General features: G+C 49.5%; 1 protein-coding gene across 4 annotated transcripts in view; it reads right to left on the bottom strand.

Annotated features, from left to right (window-relative positions):
- The window catches only part of ranbp2 (RAN binding protein 2), an 81,093-nt gene extending 67,707 nt beyond the window's left edge, over window positions 1-13,386 (bottom strand). For 3 of the 4 annotated variants that reach the window (XM_072476696.1, XM_072476697.1, XM_072476700.1), the window contains exons 1-2: window positions 13,174-13,386; window positions 12,118-12,185 (exon numbers count right to left, since the gene is read on the bottom strand). In XM_072476696.1, the coding sequence (XP_072332797.1) occupies window positions 12,118-12,185; window positions 13,174-13,248 (143 nt within the window). In that variant the 5' untranslated portion in view covers window positions 13,249-13,386. The remainder of the gene's footprint in view (window positions 1-12,117; window positions 12,186-13,173) is intronic. The other variant, XM_072476699.1, reaches the window with a different exon arrangement.
- Between the last annotated feature and the right edge of the window lie 4,818 nt (window positions 13,387-18,204).

Here is an 18,204-nt window from a genome sequence, read left to right as displayed (position 1 = left end):
AGGGCTGCATGGTGTGAGGTGGGGTTGCTCTTGTCGTTGCGGACGAGTCATCTCGGTGCCAATAGTTGGTGTCTAGTTGTGTGGGGACAGAATCGGGATTGTCAGTGTAGTTCGGTGATGGGGTTTCTTTAGGAAAGTGATCATAGTTTTTTTTTTTCCATAGAATTTACAGTGCAGAAGGAGGCCATTCGGCCCATCGAGTCTGCACCGGCTCTTGGAAAGAGCACCCTACCCAAGGTCAACACCGCCAATGAAGGGATCACTCGGAATCGCTGGGTGTGGGTCCTGTTGCATGGAGATAGTAGGGAGGCGTGCTGTGGCTATCGTCCGAGTCACAGTCGCTGTCTCTGCTGCTGCTGTCTATGGGCGTTCCGGGGCGGAGTGTATATTTTGGGGGTGGAGTCGAGGTCGAGTCCGTGGCTGGGCGTGTTGGGGATGGTAGGGTTACGTTGGCTGTGGGCGGGGCGTGCTGCGTAGACCATGACGTGGTGTGCGTGGTTAGACCGTGTTCCATAAGCCTTCAGCTGGTTGATATGGAACCACGCAGTCTTTCCATTGGGGTACTTTATTTGTAGACGGATGGGCTTACTTTGTCCGCAATGGAGTACGGACCCGAGTACTTTGGTGACAGGAATGTGCTGGGGTTATATACGGAGAGCATGACTTGTCCTATACTGTACTCAGTCGCATGCACTGTCTTGTCGAAACAAGCCTTGCTGTTTTTTTCTGATGCCCAATTTTACTGCGGCTGCTAGCTGAGCCATTTTAACATTTTCAACTAATTGCTGTACTGCTTTTTCATGTGTGAGGGCCCTCACTTTGGGGCTGGTCAAGTCTAAACCTAATAAATATTCTGCGCCTTTCATGGGGCGTCCAGTCATGAGGGTGTGGGGTGTAACCTGTGGAAGTAGAAATTGTGTTACACAAAAACATCAGCGCAAAAGGGAGGACAGAGTCCCAAGTGGTGTTGTTTTGCTGGACCATTGTTCGGAGGGTGGATTTTAGGGTCCGATACATGCGCTCCACAATACCACTCGATTGTGGGTGGTATGCTATGTGGAATTTTTGGGTGATGCAAAATATCGTGAGGACGTTCTGCATGACACGTCCCGTAAAATGGGAACCTTGGTCTGATTCAATGCTGCGGGGGAGTCCTCATCTTGTAAAGATGCGGTGGGTCAAAATCTTGACTGTGGTTTTTGCAGTGTTTGTGCGGGCTGGGAATGCTTCCACCCATTTCGTAAACGTGTCTATCACCACGAGTACATATTTATAGCCATTCTGCAAGGGGGCAAGGGTCCTATAAAATCGATCTGGAGGTTAGTCCAGGGGCCATTAACGGGTCGGGTGTGGCCGAGTTGAGCCTTTTTGGCAGATCTGTCCGGATTATTCTGGGCGCAGATAAGACAATTCTCAATGTAGCGGTTTACATCATCCTTTAAATTCGGCCACCAACAAAGTCGCTTGAGATGGGCTGTAGCGGGATCGATTCCCTGATGTCCATGACCGTCATGGAACAAACAAATCAGTTGATTCCTATCCTGTTCAGGAAACACATAAAGGGTGTTTTTTAACACCACACAGTCATGTGTGGTCAGTGCATTTTTGAGCCTCTCATAGGGTGCTGGATATTTTCCTTTTACAATCTCCCTGAGATTGCTGTCCTGCTTCTGGGCCTCCACTACATCCTCGATCTGTCTGTGAGACCTGAACTGCGCTCACTGGTGCGCCTTTGGGGGGTGTCCAACAATATCCATGCCTGGAACCTGCTTTATGCATCAGCTTTCATATTTCCAGCGGGGGGGGGGGGGGGCACGTCCTCGACATAGATACCGCAACCTGTTATGCGCTTCCCTTCCAAGACTGTGGAAGATCCATTCACATAGATCTTTATGGGCTCACACGTGTCCATGTGCTGGGGGCTCTGGGTTGAACTACCTATCTTTCTGGGGATGTTTTAGCGATAAAGGGGCCCGTGTTGTGGTGTGGCGAAATAATTTTGCATTCATGGGGGGTTCCAGGGTACTGTAAGTTGTCGGCTAAATAGGTGTGTATCTTTGTCCTTTTAACAGTGATGTCCCGTCCCTGCAAGAGAAGGGTCCATCTAGCTGCTCTAATCTGGCTGACTGTACCGTCCGAGAGTCGTCCGTCCAGTAAAAGTTGGTGGGGCTGTGTCCGGTGAGAATTGTAATGGGGTTCAGTCCGGTAATGTATGAAAAATACTGCACTGCCCAAAATACTGCGAGCAGGTGCCTCTCACAGGCTGAAAATCCCTGCTCCACAGCATCTAAAATTCTGGAGGCGTAAGCTACGGGCCTTAACTGGTCGCGCCGTTCCTGGAGGAGCACGGCTGAAAGGGTGCAGTCTGTGGTCGCTACCTCTATGACGTAAGGGGAAAGCGGGTCTGGGACTTGTAGTGCGGGGGCTGCTATGAGTGCCTGTTTTAAAGAGTCCACAGCGTCCGTATGCTGCGGTAGCCATTCCCAGGGGGCTCCTTTCTTTAGGAGGTCTGAGAGGGGTGCTGCCTTGCTGGCGAAACTGTCAATGTGGTTTTGGCAGTAGCCAACCAGTCCTAAAAAATGACCGGAGGGCTGAAACGTTCTGGGGAAGGGGCAATTTAGCAATCGAGTCAAACCTTTTATGCTCGATCTCATGATTGTTCCCAAATATATCACCTTATCTTCCAAAATCTGGGCCTTTTTGGGGTTGACTTTACAACCAATTGTGTGTAATAGTTCCAGGAGTTCGGACAGAAGCTCAATGTGCTCTGCCTTGGTGCCTGTCTGCAGTCGTAGGTCGTCTACATACTGAACGAGAGAGTCGGGGCGAGAGAATTTGGCGAAACCATTTGCCAGCTGTCGGGTGGAAAATGGAGGGGGAGTTGTAGAATCCTTGTGGCAGGCATGTCCACGTGTACTGCTGTGCTTTAAAGGTGAAGGCAAATTTGTACTGGCACGCCTTTGCCAATGGAATGGACCAGAATCCATTACTGACCTCCAAAACCGTAAAGAATCGGGAATTGAGTCCCTGCTTGAGCATGGTCTCGGTACTTGTGGCTACTGTGGGGGTGATTTTGTTGAGTTCCCGGTAATCGATGGTCAGTCGCCATGATCCATTGGGGCATTATTCGTGGAGGCTACTGATCTAAGTATGCCCTGCTCTAATAAGCTTTCTATTACCTTTGAGATTTCTCCCTCTGCCTCTTGGGGAAGTCCACACTGTTTGTGGGGTCTAGGATCAGGTCCTATTATCTGTACGGAGCCAGTCATCCGTCCACAGTCGTGCTTGTGGGTCGCGAATGCTGCCCTGTTCTTTTGCAGAACTGCCCTAACCTGCTTGTCCGTACTAAGCGTGGTCGGGTTGAACCAAAATTCGCCTACTGCGCTAATTTTGTTCGCGTACTCTCCTATGTTGAGCGTTGCGGGGGCTCTTACGGATTTTGCCATCTTCCAGACACACTGGTTGACTGGATCGAATGAAAGATTATGGGAATTCATGAAATCGATTCCCAGAATGTGTTCTGCTGTGTGGGGCAGGTCAACTAAAACCACGGGGTGCTTGGTGGTAATGGTACCGATTTGAATGGGTACAGGGGCTGTGATGTGTCCCTGCTTGAGCATGGTCTCGGGACTTGTGGCTACTGTGGGGGCTGCTGCGGGGGTGATTTTGCTGAGTTCCCGGTAATCGATAGCCTGTAAAGCCGCTGAGGGTGATATAGTGGCTGTAGTGGGCCACGTGTCTTTTTGAAACATGGTGGAGGAATTTATTGTGGTGCAGGACCCTCCTGTGTCCCAGAGAAATTCGATGGGCTGTCCCCGAATTTTTGCTGCAACTACCGGTCGTCCGGACCTATCCCAAAGGGTGTCGCAGATCCAACTGGGGTCACAGTCAGTCCGTTCCGGTCAAGTCCGTCTGATCTGAACGGGCGCTAACACTATGAATGGGCTCTGTCTTTTTCTTACTCAGAGTGCCCGTCTGCTGGGCTCTCTGTGGCTTTTTAGGGGCATTGCACTCTCTTGCAAAGTGTCCCAACTGTCCGCAGTTGTAACACTCCTGTGACTTGGGTGGGGGGGGCTGTTCTTTCCCTCATTCACCCTTGCGGGGTTCTGGTGTGTTTTTACTGCCTGCATATCTGCTCCGGCCTGCTTTTCCTCGGGATTCTTGACTGCGGGCTTACGTTGTATAGATTGCTCCCAAGCGCGGGACAATCTTTTCACCACTCGTTATGGGCCTCCTCTGAGGAATCATAACTCGTGCAAGCTTTCTGTCCTGTTTCTGTGGCATGGGAGATAAGGGTGCGGGTCCATTTGGCCATGTTGTCTGGGGACAAATGTCTAAGTCTCCAAAAACTGCTGCAAAGTGGATCCACAGGCGTCCAGCAAACGCTGTGGGATGCTCGGATTTATTTTGCCTACATTTGTTGAGGCCATCTACAGGGTCACCCCGGTTATACCCGATCGCATCCAGGATCGCGGTATGCATTTCTGCAAGGGTGCCTCCTCCTACGTTCTGGGGATCGGGAAGGGTTGCTGCTACTGCAGGGTCTAAACTTAAAACTGTGAGCTTTACATGCTCTCACTCATCCAGGCCGTACATGGTTGCCTGATGCTTTATTGTGGCAAAGAAATGGTGGGGGTCTGAGGTGGGGAAGAACGGTGTGATTTTCTCGCACGTGTCCCGTAATTGGGTCACTGTTAAGGGGGTGGAGTATAGAAATTCCGCATCATTCGATGTGGCTGTGCGGTGGGTGGTTACTGGGTTCATTGGAGCTTGAACTATCTGCTGTGTGGGGGGTTGGGGCGCTTTCCTCTTTTGTGGTTTTCCCTGCGCACATGTTCCCTGAACATATCTCTGCGCTGTTTCGTTCAATTCTTCCCAATCAGGGCCGTCTTCCTGATTTAATTTTTCTCCAAAGGTTTCCTTGAAACCTTTCTGAACAGAAAGTAGCGATTGCAGCTCTGCAATCTGCTTCCAGAACTTTGCGTGATCTAACGTGCTTTGTCTTTGTTCTGTGGTGGCAGCATGGAGTACTCTTAATGCTGCCTTGAGGTCACTACACTGTTTCTGTAATGCCTCTACCTGCTTTTTAGTTTCTTCATGTACCAGGACTGCATGCTGCTGATAGGCCTTTTCGTATTGAGACTGGAAGCTGCTTAAGCGCGCCAGACAAGACTGGTGTGCCCTTTTGGCATCCTCCACTTCTACATCTTTTGCTGCCAACTTCCTTCTCAATTCCAAATTCTCCTTTTCTACCTCGCTTACATCGACCGTACTCATTCGATGTATGCCCTCAACTTCTTTCCGGGGCGTCCTAACGACCTCCTCGGTGCCTCGCAATTGTGCCAAGCAGGACACGATTGCCATCGGCTTGCAAGCTTTTCCTAAGCTCTTTTTGTGGATCTCGCTCAGGGTCTCCCACCAAGTATGTCCTATACTCCCGGGGCCTGATTCCTCGTTGTCACAGAATTCATTCCAAAGGGGCCATCTTTTCCCTTTGAGATATTTCCTGATCTCTTCCTCCCAAATGGGACATTGTCCCTCTACTGCTGCTGGTCTCTGCGACCACAAATTCCTCGGGGTTCATTAGGCGCTGCATTGCCATCTTTCCAATCCGAACGCTGCTCTTCAAATTTGGGACAGGGGTATTAAGGCGGTGCTGTAAATACGGGTACGGCTTTTGCTTCATTCCAAAACACAAACTTCCGACAGTTTTGTCGCAACAACAAAAAAATCTATCAGTTTTACCTTATCGCCCAGTTAGTTATGCATGCATACACACACTTCCGAATTAGGAGTATTGATCAGAACTGCTTGAACACTTGTGGTTTTCTGTGTCCAACTGGATCTCTAATTCAAATTCTTGGGTTCTCCCGGAGTGGTTTTCCACTTCTAGATCGGGTCCCGTCAGGATGTCGTCAAATAATGTTGCTAACTTTGCCTTAGTTCAATTGCTCTGTTTTATTACCTTTGCTCTTGAGTCGCCAGGTATCTTTATGATACCGTCACGTGGTTCAAGTCAGAGTAATGATCAATAACTCAATACACCAATTAGTAAGATTCAAATCAAAGCACATTTATTATACACAGTAATCGCTACTCATGCACAAATTCTACGTCTAAGCTACTTCTACAACTAACAGGCCTATACTTAACTTGGAACTGGCCCACCAGGTCAGGGAAACAAATGGCCTTTAGTTCGGGATCTGAGCCAGCGGGATTCGAAGTTGGTACAGATTGTAGCTAGGAGCGCCTACCTCGTAGCGAGCGTTGAATTAAACTTACGAGTTCGATCTTCACTGCTCCGGTCACGGTCAATGTTGGTTCGTTGTTGCTGGGTGACCCGGGCAGGAAGAAGAGCGATTTGAACTTGGGGCTCAATTCTTATAGTCCCCAGGGGCTTCCCGCCTTTCGGGGCGGACCCTGTACCTGGTCCCAAGTGATTGGACTTTGTCCCAATCGCTTGGTTCCATTTTCTCCAATGCTGGAGCGGTTCCCTGATCGATTGGCAGTCTTGAGGTGCTCGTTCACCTCCTTTTGTGTAGGCTCCTGCTGGCGCCGAAGAGTCTGGTTTTGCTTTGTGTGTCTAAATGTTGCTTATTGTTCCCGGGGATTGCTCATTAGTATGCAGGTGGCTGTTGTTTTGTTATGCTGATGGTTGCTGGTATCGATAGTGTCTGGCCTTTCCAGAGGTAAATACACAGCCAACCTGCAGCTGCTGGTTTGTCTTGTTGGCTGACTTTCCCATCAGCCTTTGCCGTTCGCCATTTTAAAATCGGGAGTTGGCCATTTTAAGTGGCTACAAGCCACTGTTGTAATATCGGAAATCAAGCAGCCAGTTTACATAAAACTGCTACAAACAGAAATGTGATAATAATTAGATAACTTTTTTTGAGATGTTAATTGAGGCATATAGACACACATATATACTGCCTGTTCCTCTTCAAATCAATGCCATAGGATCTTTTTATGTCCAGTTGAGGGGGCAGATGGGTCTCAGTTTAGGAACAAAAGGTGGCACCTCCAACAGCCAAACACTTCCTGAGCACTACATTGAAGAGAAGCCCTTGATTTTTATACTCAAATTCTGAACTGGACCGTGAACCCAAACCTTCTGACAGAGGTGAAAGTGCTGACAATGGAACCACAGTTGGCACAGGGGAGTGGGTCTATTTGGAGAGGTCAAAGACCCAATCTTGTTGTGCTGAATGATTCTGAATAGTAGGAGTTATGTAAACTTGTATGAAACAGCAATATCAACAAAGCAAATGTCCAAGGATAATTTGAAATATATCAAATATATTAAGGATATTTAATGCAAGTTGTTGCTTTTTCGCTTAATCACAGATAGCATAGAATTCTACGAACAGAAAAATTGCATTAATCTTTAACACTAAGCTTATTTGGGAAATACTAAGCTTATTCTGTGGGAAACCAAAAGTTTACTCTTCATCCCAAAACCAATTATTTGGAATAAGAGTAGGCCATTCAGCTACATCCAGGATGATCTGTACCTTTGCCCCATATCAATTCAATCCAGTTACTTGCATGGTACACAATTCTAATTTTCTGGTACCTGCATAATAACTTGAAGGAATAGGCATCACCAGCATAGACACAAATAACTTTTTTCTAGAGATGCACACGTTGCCAAATTTTCCAAATATTATGCTGGTGATAAAACGATTCCATTGATGCTTTCCAGAAGACCACAAGACATAGGAGCAGAATTTGGGGCAGAGTGGTATCATATCATAGAATTTTTATAGAGCAGAAGGAGGCCATTCAGCCCATCGAGTCTGCACCGGCTCTTGGAAAGAGCACCCTACCCAAGGTCAACACCGCCACCCTATCCCCATAACCCAGTAACCCCACCCAACACTAAGGGCAATTTTGGACACCAAGGGCAATTTATCACGGCCAATCCACCTAACTCGCACATCTTTGGACTGTGGGAGGAAACCGAAGCACCCGGAGGAAACCCACGCACACACGGGGAGGATGTGCAGACTCAGCTCAACCAGTGACCCAAGCCAGAATCGAACCTGGGACCCTGGAGCTGTGAAGCAATTGTGCTATCCACAAGGCTACCGTGCTGCGTGGCACAGTGGTTAGCACTGCTGCATCACGGTACCAAGGTCCCAGGTTCAATCCTGGCTCTGGGTCACTGTCCGTGTGGAGTTTGCACATTCTCCCCATGTTTGCATGGGCTGCGCGCCCACAACCCAAAGATGTGCAGGATAGGTGGATTGGCCACACTAAATTGCCCCTTAAATTGGAAAAAATGAATTGGGTACTCTAAATTTAATTTTTTAAAGGACATAAGAGCAGAATTAGGCCATTCGGACCATCGAGTCTGCTATGCCATTCAATCATGGCTTATGTGTTTCTCATCCCCATTCTCCTGCCTTCTCCCCATAACCCCTGATCACCTTATTAATCAAAGGACCCGTCTATCTCGGTCTTAAAGACACTCAGTGACTTGGACTCCACAGCCTTCTACGGCAATGAGTGCCATAGATTCACCACCCTCTGGCTGAAGAAATTCCTAATCTTCTCGGTTTTAAAGGGTTGTCACTTCAGTCTGAGGTCATGCCCTTGGGTTCTAGTTTCTCGTAGTGGAACATCCTCTCCACATCCATTCTATCTAGGCTTCTCATAATTCTGTAAGTGTCAATAAGATCCCCCCTCATCCTTCTAAACTCCATCGAGGACAGACCCAAATTCCTCAACCGCTCCTCACATGACATATCCTTAATTCCGGGGATCATTCTTGTGAACCTCCTCTCACCCTCTCCAAGGCCAGCAAATCCTTCCTTAGATACAAGCCCAACACTGCTCACAATATTTCAAATGGGGCCTGACCAGAGCTGTATACAGTCTCAAAAGTACATTCCTGCTCTTGTATTCTAGCCCCCTCGACATTAATGCTAACATTGCATTTGCCTTCCTAACTGCCAAATGAACTTGGATGTTAACTTTAAGAGAATCCTGAACTATGACTCCCAAGGCCCTTTGTACTTCCGATTTCCGAAGCCTTATCACATTTAGAAAATTGTCTATGTCTCTATTCTTGCTACTAAAGTGCATAACCTCATACTTTTCCACATTGCATTCCATCGGCCTCTCCTAGCCTATGCAGGTCCTTCTGCAGCCTATCTTCCACACAACCCGTCCCTCTACATATCTTTGTATCATCTGTAAACTTAGCAACAATGCCCTCAGTTCCTTCTTTAATGAATATCGTGAATAGCTGTGGTCACAACACTGACCCCTCCGGAACACCACTAGTCACCGGCTGCCATCCTGAAAAGATGCAACTCTTGCATTTTATGCGGGTCAAATTAAGGGTTAATAATATTGTTGTTTCATAAAGTTTGCTGAATTTATAATCGTGTTTTGTCCTTTGTTCATCTCACAACTAAGGGTAAAACTTTGATCAATATACTGGTCGAAGTATCTGAGAATTGAGCAGATACAACACCTCTCATCTTATTTAGCAGCCTCCTATACAGCACCTTGGTAAGAGGCTTCCGAAAATCCAAACAGATCACGTTCACTGGTTCTCCTTTATCTAACTTCTTCAAATATTTCCAATATTTCTCAAGCGACCACTGCTCATATTGTGTGTCTAGATAATTTTTTTTAGCAAGCAATGCAATAAAAAGCACTTGCAACCAGAGGGTGGCACAGCGGTTAGCACTGCTACCTCCCGGCGCTGAGGACCCAGGTTCGCTCCCGGCTCTGGGTCACTGTCAATGTGGAGTTTACACAGTCTTCCTGTATCTACATGGGTCTCAACCCCACAACCCAAAAATGTGCAGAGAAGGTGGATTGGAACAAATTTATTTAAAGTAGCACTTCCAACCACACTACTAGATCATAATCTGGTGCAAGAATTGCATTTTATTTTCTCCCTCAGTCTAGGATACAAAAGGTGTGTTTCTGTGATAGCATAACTGGATTGGTAATCTAAAAGCCCAGACTAATTTCTGGGACAAGGATTCAAACCCCACCACGACAGCTGGTGGAATTAAAATTCAAATAATAATCTGGAATCAAAAACCTACTCTAAAGGTGACTGTGAAACCATTGTCGTAAACACCACCTGATTTGGGGAAGGAAATCGGCTATTCTTTTCTGGTCTGGCCTACATGTGAATTCGGACCCACAGCAATGTGGTTAACTCTTAACTGCCCGGCCTTTGCTTCCCTGGTAGCCCAGAGACGGATACTATTAGCATGGAGGGACTCAAAGCCCCCGAAGTCGGAGACCTGGCTATCGTACATGGCTAGCTTTCTCTGTTTGGAGAAAATCAAGTTCGCCTTGAGGGTCACTGTTAGGCTTCGGCCGGAGGTGGGGTGGGGTGGGGGGAGGTTAGTGTAGATTAGGGGGTTAATTAATGGTGGGACCTGTAGGGGAGGGAGGTGATATTTGCACTATGTTTATATTCTCATGTACATTGTTTATATTGCTGCTGTTACAATGCCAAAAAAAACCTCAATAAAATGTTTATTTAAAAAAACTGCCCTCTGAAATGATGTGGAAAACCACTCAGTTCAAGGGCAATTAGGGATAGACAACAAATGCTGGCGAATACCCACACTGCATTAAAAACTTCTTCAAAAGTCAAATTATAATGTATAATATCATTGTCACAAATAGGCTCACATTAACACTGCAGTGAAGTTACTGTGAAAAGCCCCTAGTCACCACATTCCGGTGCTTGTTCGGGTACACTGAGGGAGAATTCAGAATGTTCAATTCACTTAACAGCACGTCTTTCAGGACTTGTGGGAGGAAACCGGAGCACCAAACTGGAGTATGGAGTCCAATTCTGTTCACTACACTTTAGGAATGATGAGTGTGCAGGCGGGATTTACCAGAAGGGTTCCAGTGATGGGTGAACTTGATTACTCGGTTAAATTGGAAAAGCTGGGGCTCCTCCCATTGGAGTAAAGAAGATCGAGGGTGATTTGATAAGGATGTACAAGACTATGACATCTTTGGATACGTTAGACCAGGAAAAACTTGCCAGAGGAAACTAGAGCATCCGGAGGAAACCCACACAGGCACAGGGAGAATGTGCAGACTCCGCACAGCCAGTGACCCAAGCCAGGATTCAAACCTGGGACCCTGGAGCTGTGAAGCAACAGTTCTAACCACTGTGGTACCATACAGATTAGCATGTGTTTTGCCACACATCCCATTTAGCATAGTTTATACCTTTATATTCCTGTCATCGCTAAGACTACCCCTTTCCACCTCCATAGCATTGCCCAACTACGTTCATGTTTCAGCTCATCTGCTGCTCAAATCCTCACTCAAATCTTTGTTTCACCTAGATTCGACAATTCTAACATACCCCTGACTTCGTACATTCTAATATCCGTACATTTGCTGCCCAAGTCTTAACTCACAGTATGTCGCATTCGCTGATCAGCCTTGTGTTGGCTTCCGGTCAAAAAACAATCTTGATTTAAAATTCTCATCCATTCTTTTCAAATGCCAACTTGACCTCATTCCTCCCCATCTCTGTAATCTACTCCAGCCCCAGAACACTCGAAGTAATGCGCTCTTCCAATGCTGGCATTGCCAATTTTAATTGCTTCACCATTGGGGGTATGCCTTCAGTTGCCCAAGACTCAAGCTCCAGAATACACTCCCTCATTTAAGTCATTTCTTAAAACCTACCTCTTTGACCAGGTTTTTAGTCATCTGACCTATTATTTCCTTGTGGCTCAGAGTCATATTTGTTTCATAATGTTCCTGTAAAGCATCTTGGAATGTTTTATTGCATTAAAGGTGACATTTAATACAAGTTGCTGTTGATTGCCATATATTTGTTTGACTGTGACACAGTACCCTTAGCAACTGAAAAGAAACTTGGTGGCAGAATAGTTAGGAAAATAAGTCCGAGGTGAAAACAGGATAGAGCAATTAAGTTGTAGAAGTGCTTGATATATTTAAATTACACATGTAATTAATACCTTTTGCTTTACTGTAATTCATATCTTAATCAATATAAAAGTTGAAAGGCTTCCAGAGTAACCCAAGGAGACCAATTTTCCCAGTCTCGTAACATCAATATATATAAGATGCTGGAAATATTTTCTTTACCTCTTTGCAAGTTCATACTCCTTGGCATCATAGTAGAGTTTTGCAAACAGAAATCCTTTGAGCGATTTCTAAAAGGAAAGTTTGAAGATTGTGTAAAATAGGCAAAACACCACCATTAAAAAACCTCATTCCCCCAAATTCCAAGAGATAAACAAACTAGTCCCCAAGATCGCAATAAACTGCAGTGCGGTGAACTCAGCACAACACATCACACAAGCCTGCCACCCGCACATTGATTCTGTCTACACGTCCCGCTGTCTCAGGAAGGCAGACAACATTATCAGAGACCCTTCCCACCCAGGCTTTGCCTTCTTCCAGACCCTTCCATCAGGCAGAAGATGCAGAAATCTGAAGACCCGCACATCCAGTCATAGGAACAGCTTCTTCCCCAAAGCTACTAGACTCCTCAACGACTCTCCCTCAGACTGATCTGTTTCCTAAAAGGGAACATACACAGTACATACATAGCAGACAAAAAAAAAAATCAACAGAGTACATTGACAAATGGTCCATCAACAAAGTGATCGGTTACAGTGAGGAACAAGGGGCCAAACAAAGCAAATACAGCATAAGGCATTGTGAAGTGTTCACTGTACTTCCTTACATGTGACAAGAAATCAAATCAAAAAATAAATCAATTTTATTAGTTACCACAGCCCATCTTTACTGCGGCAGGCAATTAAAACCCAAATTGAGCTTATGTATACAGTGATTCCAAGCAATTCATGTTTACTCAAAGATAATAAAAACGTATCAGTCTTTTGAGCATTCAAGTTTCTAAAGAAACGAAACCAACGAGGCTAAATTGAAAGTTTGGTTTAAAGACTCCAACATCGCCAAAATCATAATACAGGTCCGCTGTTGAAGCCTCTTTGAGACACGAACGCTAAACTACAGCTGGTTGACAAATTCTTTGATGCCCTGTTTATGTCTGGTAAACACAACCGCTGTAGCCCAAGAGGCAAAGCCTCACAGCCAAGGCCGCACCGACATTGCCCGCGCTTTCCCGACCCCACAACCAGCGTGGGTGCTCAGACCGCCATGCCGGACACTCACCTCGCGGGGTGAAAGCGGTATGACTCCCTGTATGGAGGCAATGTACCTCTCTACCTCCGCCTTACTCCGCATCATGTTCGCTCGCCGGCCTCAGGCCGTTGTGTACACAAGACGCTCGAAACGCCACTCCTCCCAAGCTACTTCCGGTCCTACACCGATCTTTCCGATCTGAACTCAAAAGCTTTAACGCCGGTTCCGCCGACGCGACGCGACGCGGAAAAAAAGCTTCCTCTACAATGCGCCTGCGCCTTCCGCGCGTGGTCGCAAAGCAGGAGCCCGCCTCCTCCCAACGCGCCTGCGCCTTCCGCGCGCGGTCGTAAAGCAGGAGCCGCCGCCTCCTGCACAACGCGCCTGCGCACGCAAAGCAAGTGGGCAGGAGCTGACGTCACAAGGAACGGCTTACGTAATCACGAGCTGACGTAATCACGAGCTGACGCAGATGCACCCTGAAAAGGAGCGAGATTGCATTCAAATCTCGCGAACTGTATGGTTGTTCTGGGAGAAGGTATTGGACAACAAAATGTGGTCCCTTTTGTCCTGTATTTCCAAGTCAGCCTGTGGGATACTGAACCTGGGAATCCCAATTGAAAGATTTTGTGGAATTGCAAGGCTGCATCAGGTGGCAAAGAGATGATCATGTGAAGGTTCCACAAGTTAGTTGTAAGTTTTAGTTGTGTTATTCACCCTGTGGTAACACGGACTGCAACACCATGCAGTGAAATGAACATGCATACTGTGATGAACGGTTACTGCCTTATCATCATGTAAGGTGATGTCCCCTTTAAGACCGGGCTTGTAACCCTGGGGACTCCGCCTCTGGCTCCGCCCATCTGGGAGCCATACATAAGGGCTGCCTCATGGTCTGTAACAGTCAGCTCTTGTCTCTAGCTCTAGCATAGTTATTAGTCTAATAAAGCCTTCTTTACAGTTTAATCTCTAAGTGTCATTATTGAGGGTACCTCAATTTATTAGACTAAACTAGATTCAGGGTGGACGCAGGCCTAAAGCCAGAGAAGCTCAATCTGGAAGCACGAACGCCGGAGGCGAAGGAAAATTTTAAATACTGGCTGCGGTGCTTCGAGGCTACCTGGACTCCGCAGAGACTCCCATTCTGGGGCCACGCAAGCTGCGTCTACTCCACGCCCGGGTGAGTCACAGAATCTCCGCCACGCTTGAAAACGCGACGACTTATGAGGAAGCGATCGAGTTGCTCCGCAAGCGGTTTGTCAAACCCATCAATGAGGTGCACGCCTGGCATCTCTACCTGCCGGCAGCGCTCGGGGGAATCGCTCGACGAGTTTGTGAGAAACTCACTGCGCTTGCCAGGGAAGTGACCATCAGGATGTGACAGGGGAAATCCATATGAACCTGCACATCAGGGACGCTTTCGTGTCCGGCATCCGCTCGACCTACATCCGGCAGCGGCTGCTCGAAAACGGGACAAAAGACCTCCAGGAGACGCTAACGCTCGCCTCCTCGCTGGAGGTGGCCCGACATAACTTTGGTACGTACCCCGCGGACTCTGCCAGCCCCCCCCCCGAACTTCCTCAGACTCACCCGTATTACAGGCCTGCGCCATGTGGCGACCCGCTCACCATGGGGGCACACCATGCTACTTCTGCGGGCAGGGCCAGCACCCACGCCCATGCTGCCCAGCCCGCTCCGCGATCTGCAGCGACTGCGGGAAGAAAGGGCACTTTGCGAGGGTCTGCCTGGCCAGACCCAGGGGCCAGAAAAACAAAGATCAGCCGGCCCGAAAATAAGGCTCTCAGGCCCGCAGGCCTCGCAATGCTGCTGCGCACCAACCCGACACGCCCTCTTCTGGTGCGTCATCAGCCTCGTGCGAATCATGGGAGCGGCCATCTTGTCGGCGGCCATCTTCTCGACCCGACACGCGCAGCCGGCGGCGGCGGCCATTTTACGAGTCCGACTCGGCTGACGACTCCGACTACCCGCGATTGGGTGCGATCACCCTCGATCAAACGCGGCCAAAACACCTGCAGGACTCCATGATGCAGGTCCAGGTCAACGTGCACGACACTGCATGCCTCTTCGACTCCGGGAGCACGGAGAGCTTTATCCACCCTGAAACGGTAAGGCGCTGCTCCCTACGCACCCATCCCGCATCCCAAACCATAGCCCTCGCATCTGGGTCCCACTCGGTACAAATCACAGGGTACTGTATTGCGTATCTCTCGATCCAGGGTGCCAAATACACCCATTTCAAATTTTATATCCTCCCTCACCTCTGTGCCCCCCTGCTGCTCGGACTGGATTTCCAGTGCAGCCACCGAAGCCTGACACTGAAGTTCGGCGGACCCTTGCCCCCCCTCACGGTGTGCTGCCTTGCGACACTGAAAGTCGCACCCCCTCGCTATTCGCTAACCTCACTCCTGACTGTAAGCCCGTCGCCACCAGGAGCCGGCGCTACAGTGCCCAAGATATGGCTTTTATCAAGTCAGAGGTCCAGCGTTTACTGGGAGAGGGGGTCATCGAGGCTAGCAACAGCCCTTGGAGAGCGCAAGTGGTGGTAGTCCGGTCCGGGGAGAAGAAACGGATGGTCGTGGATTATAGCCAGACCATAAACCGATTCACACAGCTTGATGCGTACCCCCTTCCTTGCATCGTGGAAATGGTAAATTGGATCGCCCAATACCGAGTCTTTTCCACAGTCGACCTCAAATCTGCCGACCACCAGCTCCCCATCCGACCAAAAGACCGCCCCTATACTGCCTTCGAAGCAGCCGGCCGGCTCTTCCACTTCCTCAGGGTCCCCTTTGGTGTCACAAATGGGGTCTCCGCCTTTCAAAGGGCGATGGACCAGTACGGTTTGCGGGCTACATACCCGTACTTGGACAATGTCACCATCTGCGGCCATGATCAGCAGGAAGACCGCCCGAGCCCTTAACCTGACCTATAACGAGGGCAAATGCGTTTTCCACACCACCCGGCTGGCCATCCTCGGCTATGTCGTGGAAGACTGGGTCCTAGGTCCCGACCCCGACCGCATGCGCCCCCTTAAGGAACTCCCTCCCCCCCCCCCCCCCCCCCCCCGCAGCCTCAAGGCCCTCAAACGATGCTTGAGGGCTTTTCTCCTATTACGCCCAGTGGGTCCCCAAGTATGCGGACAAAGCCCGCCCACTCCTAAAGACCACCACTTTTCCCCTCTCGGCTGAGGCTCAATTGGCCTTCAACCGCATCAAGGCCGACATCATCAAGGCCGCCATGCACGCAGTGGACGAAACCATCCCTTTCCAGGTAGAGAGCGATGCATCAGACATTGCCCTGGCTGCTACCCTCAATCAGGCAGGCAGACCAGTAGCGTTCTTCTCCCGAACCCTCACTGCCTCCGAGGTTCGACACTCTGCAGTCGAAAAGGAGGCACAAGCCATTGTGGAGGCTGTACGGCGCTGGAGACACTACCTAGCCGGTAGGAGGTTTACCCTCGTCACCGACCAACGGTCAGTCGCCTATATGTTCGATAACACGCAACGGGGCAAAATAAAAACAATAAAATTTTGAGGTGGAGGATCAAACTCTCCACCTACTCGTACGATATCAAGTATTGTCCAGGGGAGCTCAACGAGCCCCCAGATGCCCTGTCACGCGGCACTTGCGCCAACGCGCAGGAGGACCGCCTGCAAGCCATCCACAATGACCTCTGCCACCCGGGGGTTACCCGGCTCGTCCATTTCATCAAGTCCCGCAACCTACCTTACTCAACCAAGGAGGTCAAGGCCATGGTCAGGGCCTGCCAAGTCTGTGCGGAGTGCAAACCGCACTTCTACCGGCCAGACAAGGTTCGGCTCATGAAGGCCTCGGGCCTCTTTGAGCGACTGAGCGTGGACTTCAAGTGGCCCCTCCCGTCCACCAACCGTTATGCCTATTTCCTCACCCTGATCGATGAGTTCTCCCGTTTCCCATTCGCCATTCCCTGCCCCGACATGACCTCAGCCACGGTGATTAAGGCACTGCACAGCATCTTCACCCTGTTCGGTTTCCCCGCTTATATCCACAGCGACCGGGGTACATCGTTCATGAGCGATGAACTGCGTCAGTATCTGCTCAGCAAAGGCATCGCCTCGAGCAGAACGACCAGTTATAACCCGCAGGGAAACGGGCAGGTGGAGAGGGAGAACGCAACAGTGTGGAAGGCTGTCCTTCTGGCCCTGCGGTTGAGAGATCTCCCAACCACCTGCTGACAGGAGGTCCTACCCGATGCCTTACACTCCATTAGGTCACTCCTCTGCACGGCCACAAATGAGACCCCTCACAACCGATTGTTTCTCTTCCCCAGGAAGTCTACCTCCGGGGTCTCGCTTCCACCTTGGCTGATGGCTCCGGGACCTGTTCTTCTCCGGAGGCACGCGAGGAGCCATAAAACGGACCCCCTAGTTGAAAAGGTCCGACTGCTCCACGCCAACCCCAGTTACGCCTACGTGGAGTACTCCGATGGCAGGCAAGATACCGTTTCCCTCCGGGATCTGGCACCCGCTGGATCCTCCACCACAGACGCCCCTTCCCGCGCCGCTCCCCTGCAGGACCCGTCGCCCCCGACAACACACCCCCTTCCGGCCCTACCACCCATTGGTGAACCCCTACCGTGCACCCCCCCTTTACACACCCAGCCGGCTCCGCTACCCCCGGCCCTGCATAGTTCCACTGCCCCGACCCGGACCGAAGCTCCGACCGCTGTGCTCCCGGATGTGCCCTCAACCGGGACGTCCATGCCCGCCGGCACCACCGCCCGAATTGAGGAGGTCGAGGAGGACGATCCGGCCACCGAGGCGGATGGACCTATGATGGCACTTCAACCCCGCCGGATTCCTTTTTAAACAGGGGGTGAATGTGATGAACGGTTACTGCCTTATCATCATGTAAGGTGATGTCCCCTTTAGGACCGGGCTTGTAACCCTGGGGACTCCGCCTCTGGCTCCGCCCATCTGGGAGCCATACATAAGGGCTGCTTCATGGTCTGTAACAGTCAGCTCTCGTCTCTAGCTCTAGCATAGTTATTAGTCTAATAAAGCC

Source organism: Scyliorhinus torazame, chromosome 15, assembly GCF_047496885.1.
Source record: "Scyliorhinus torazame isolate Kashiwa2021f chromosome 15, sScyTor2.1, whole genome shotgun sequence".
Classification (NCBI taxonomy): domain Eukaryota; kingdom Metazoa; phylum Chordata; class Chondrichthyes; order Carcharhiniformes; family Scyliorhinidae; genus Scyliorhinus; species Scyliorhinus torazame.
Note: the sequence above shows the minus strand (reverse complement) of the source record. Positions and strands in the feature narration are given on the sequence as shown.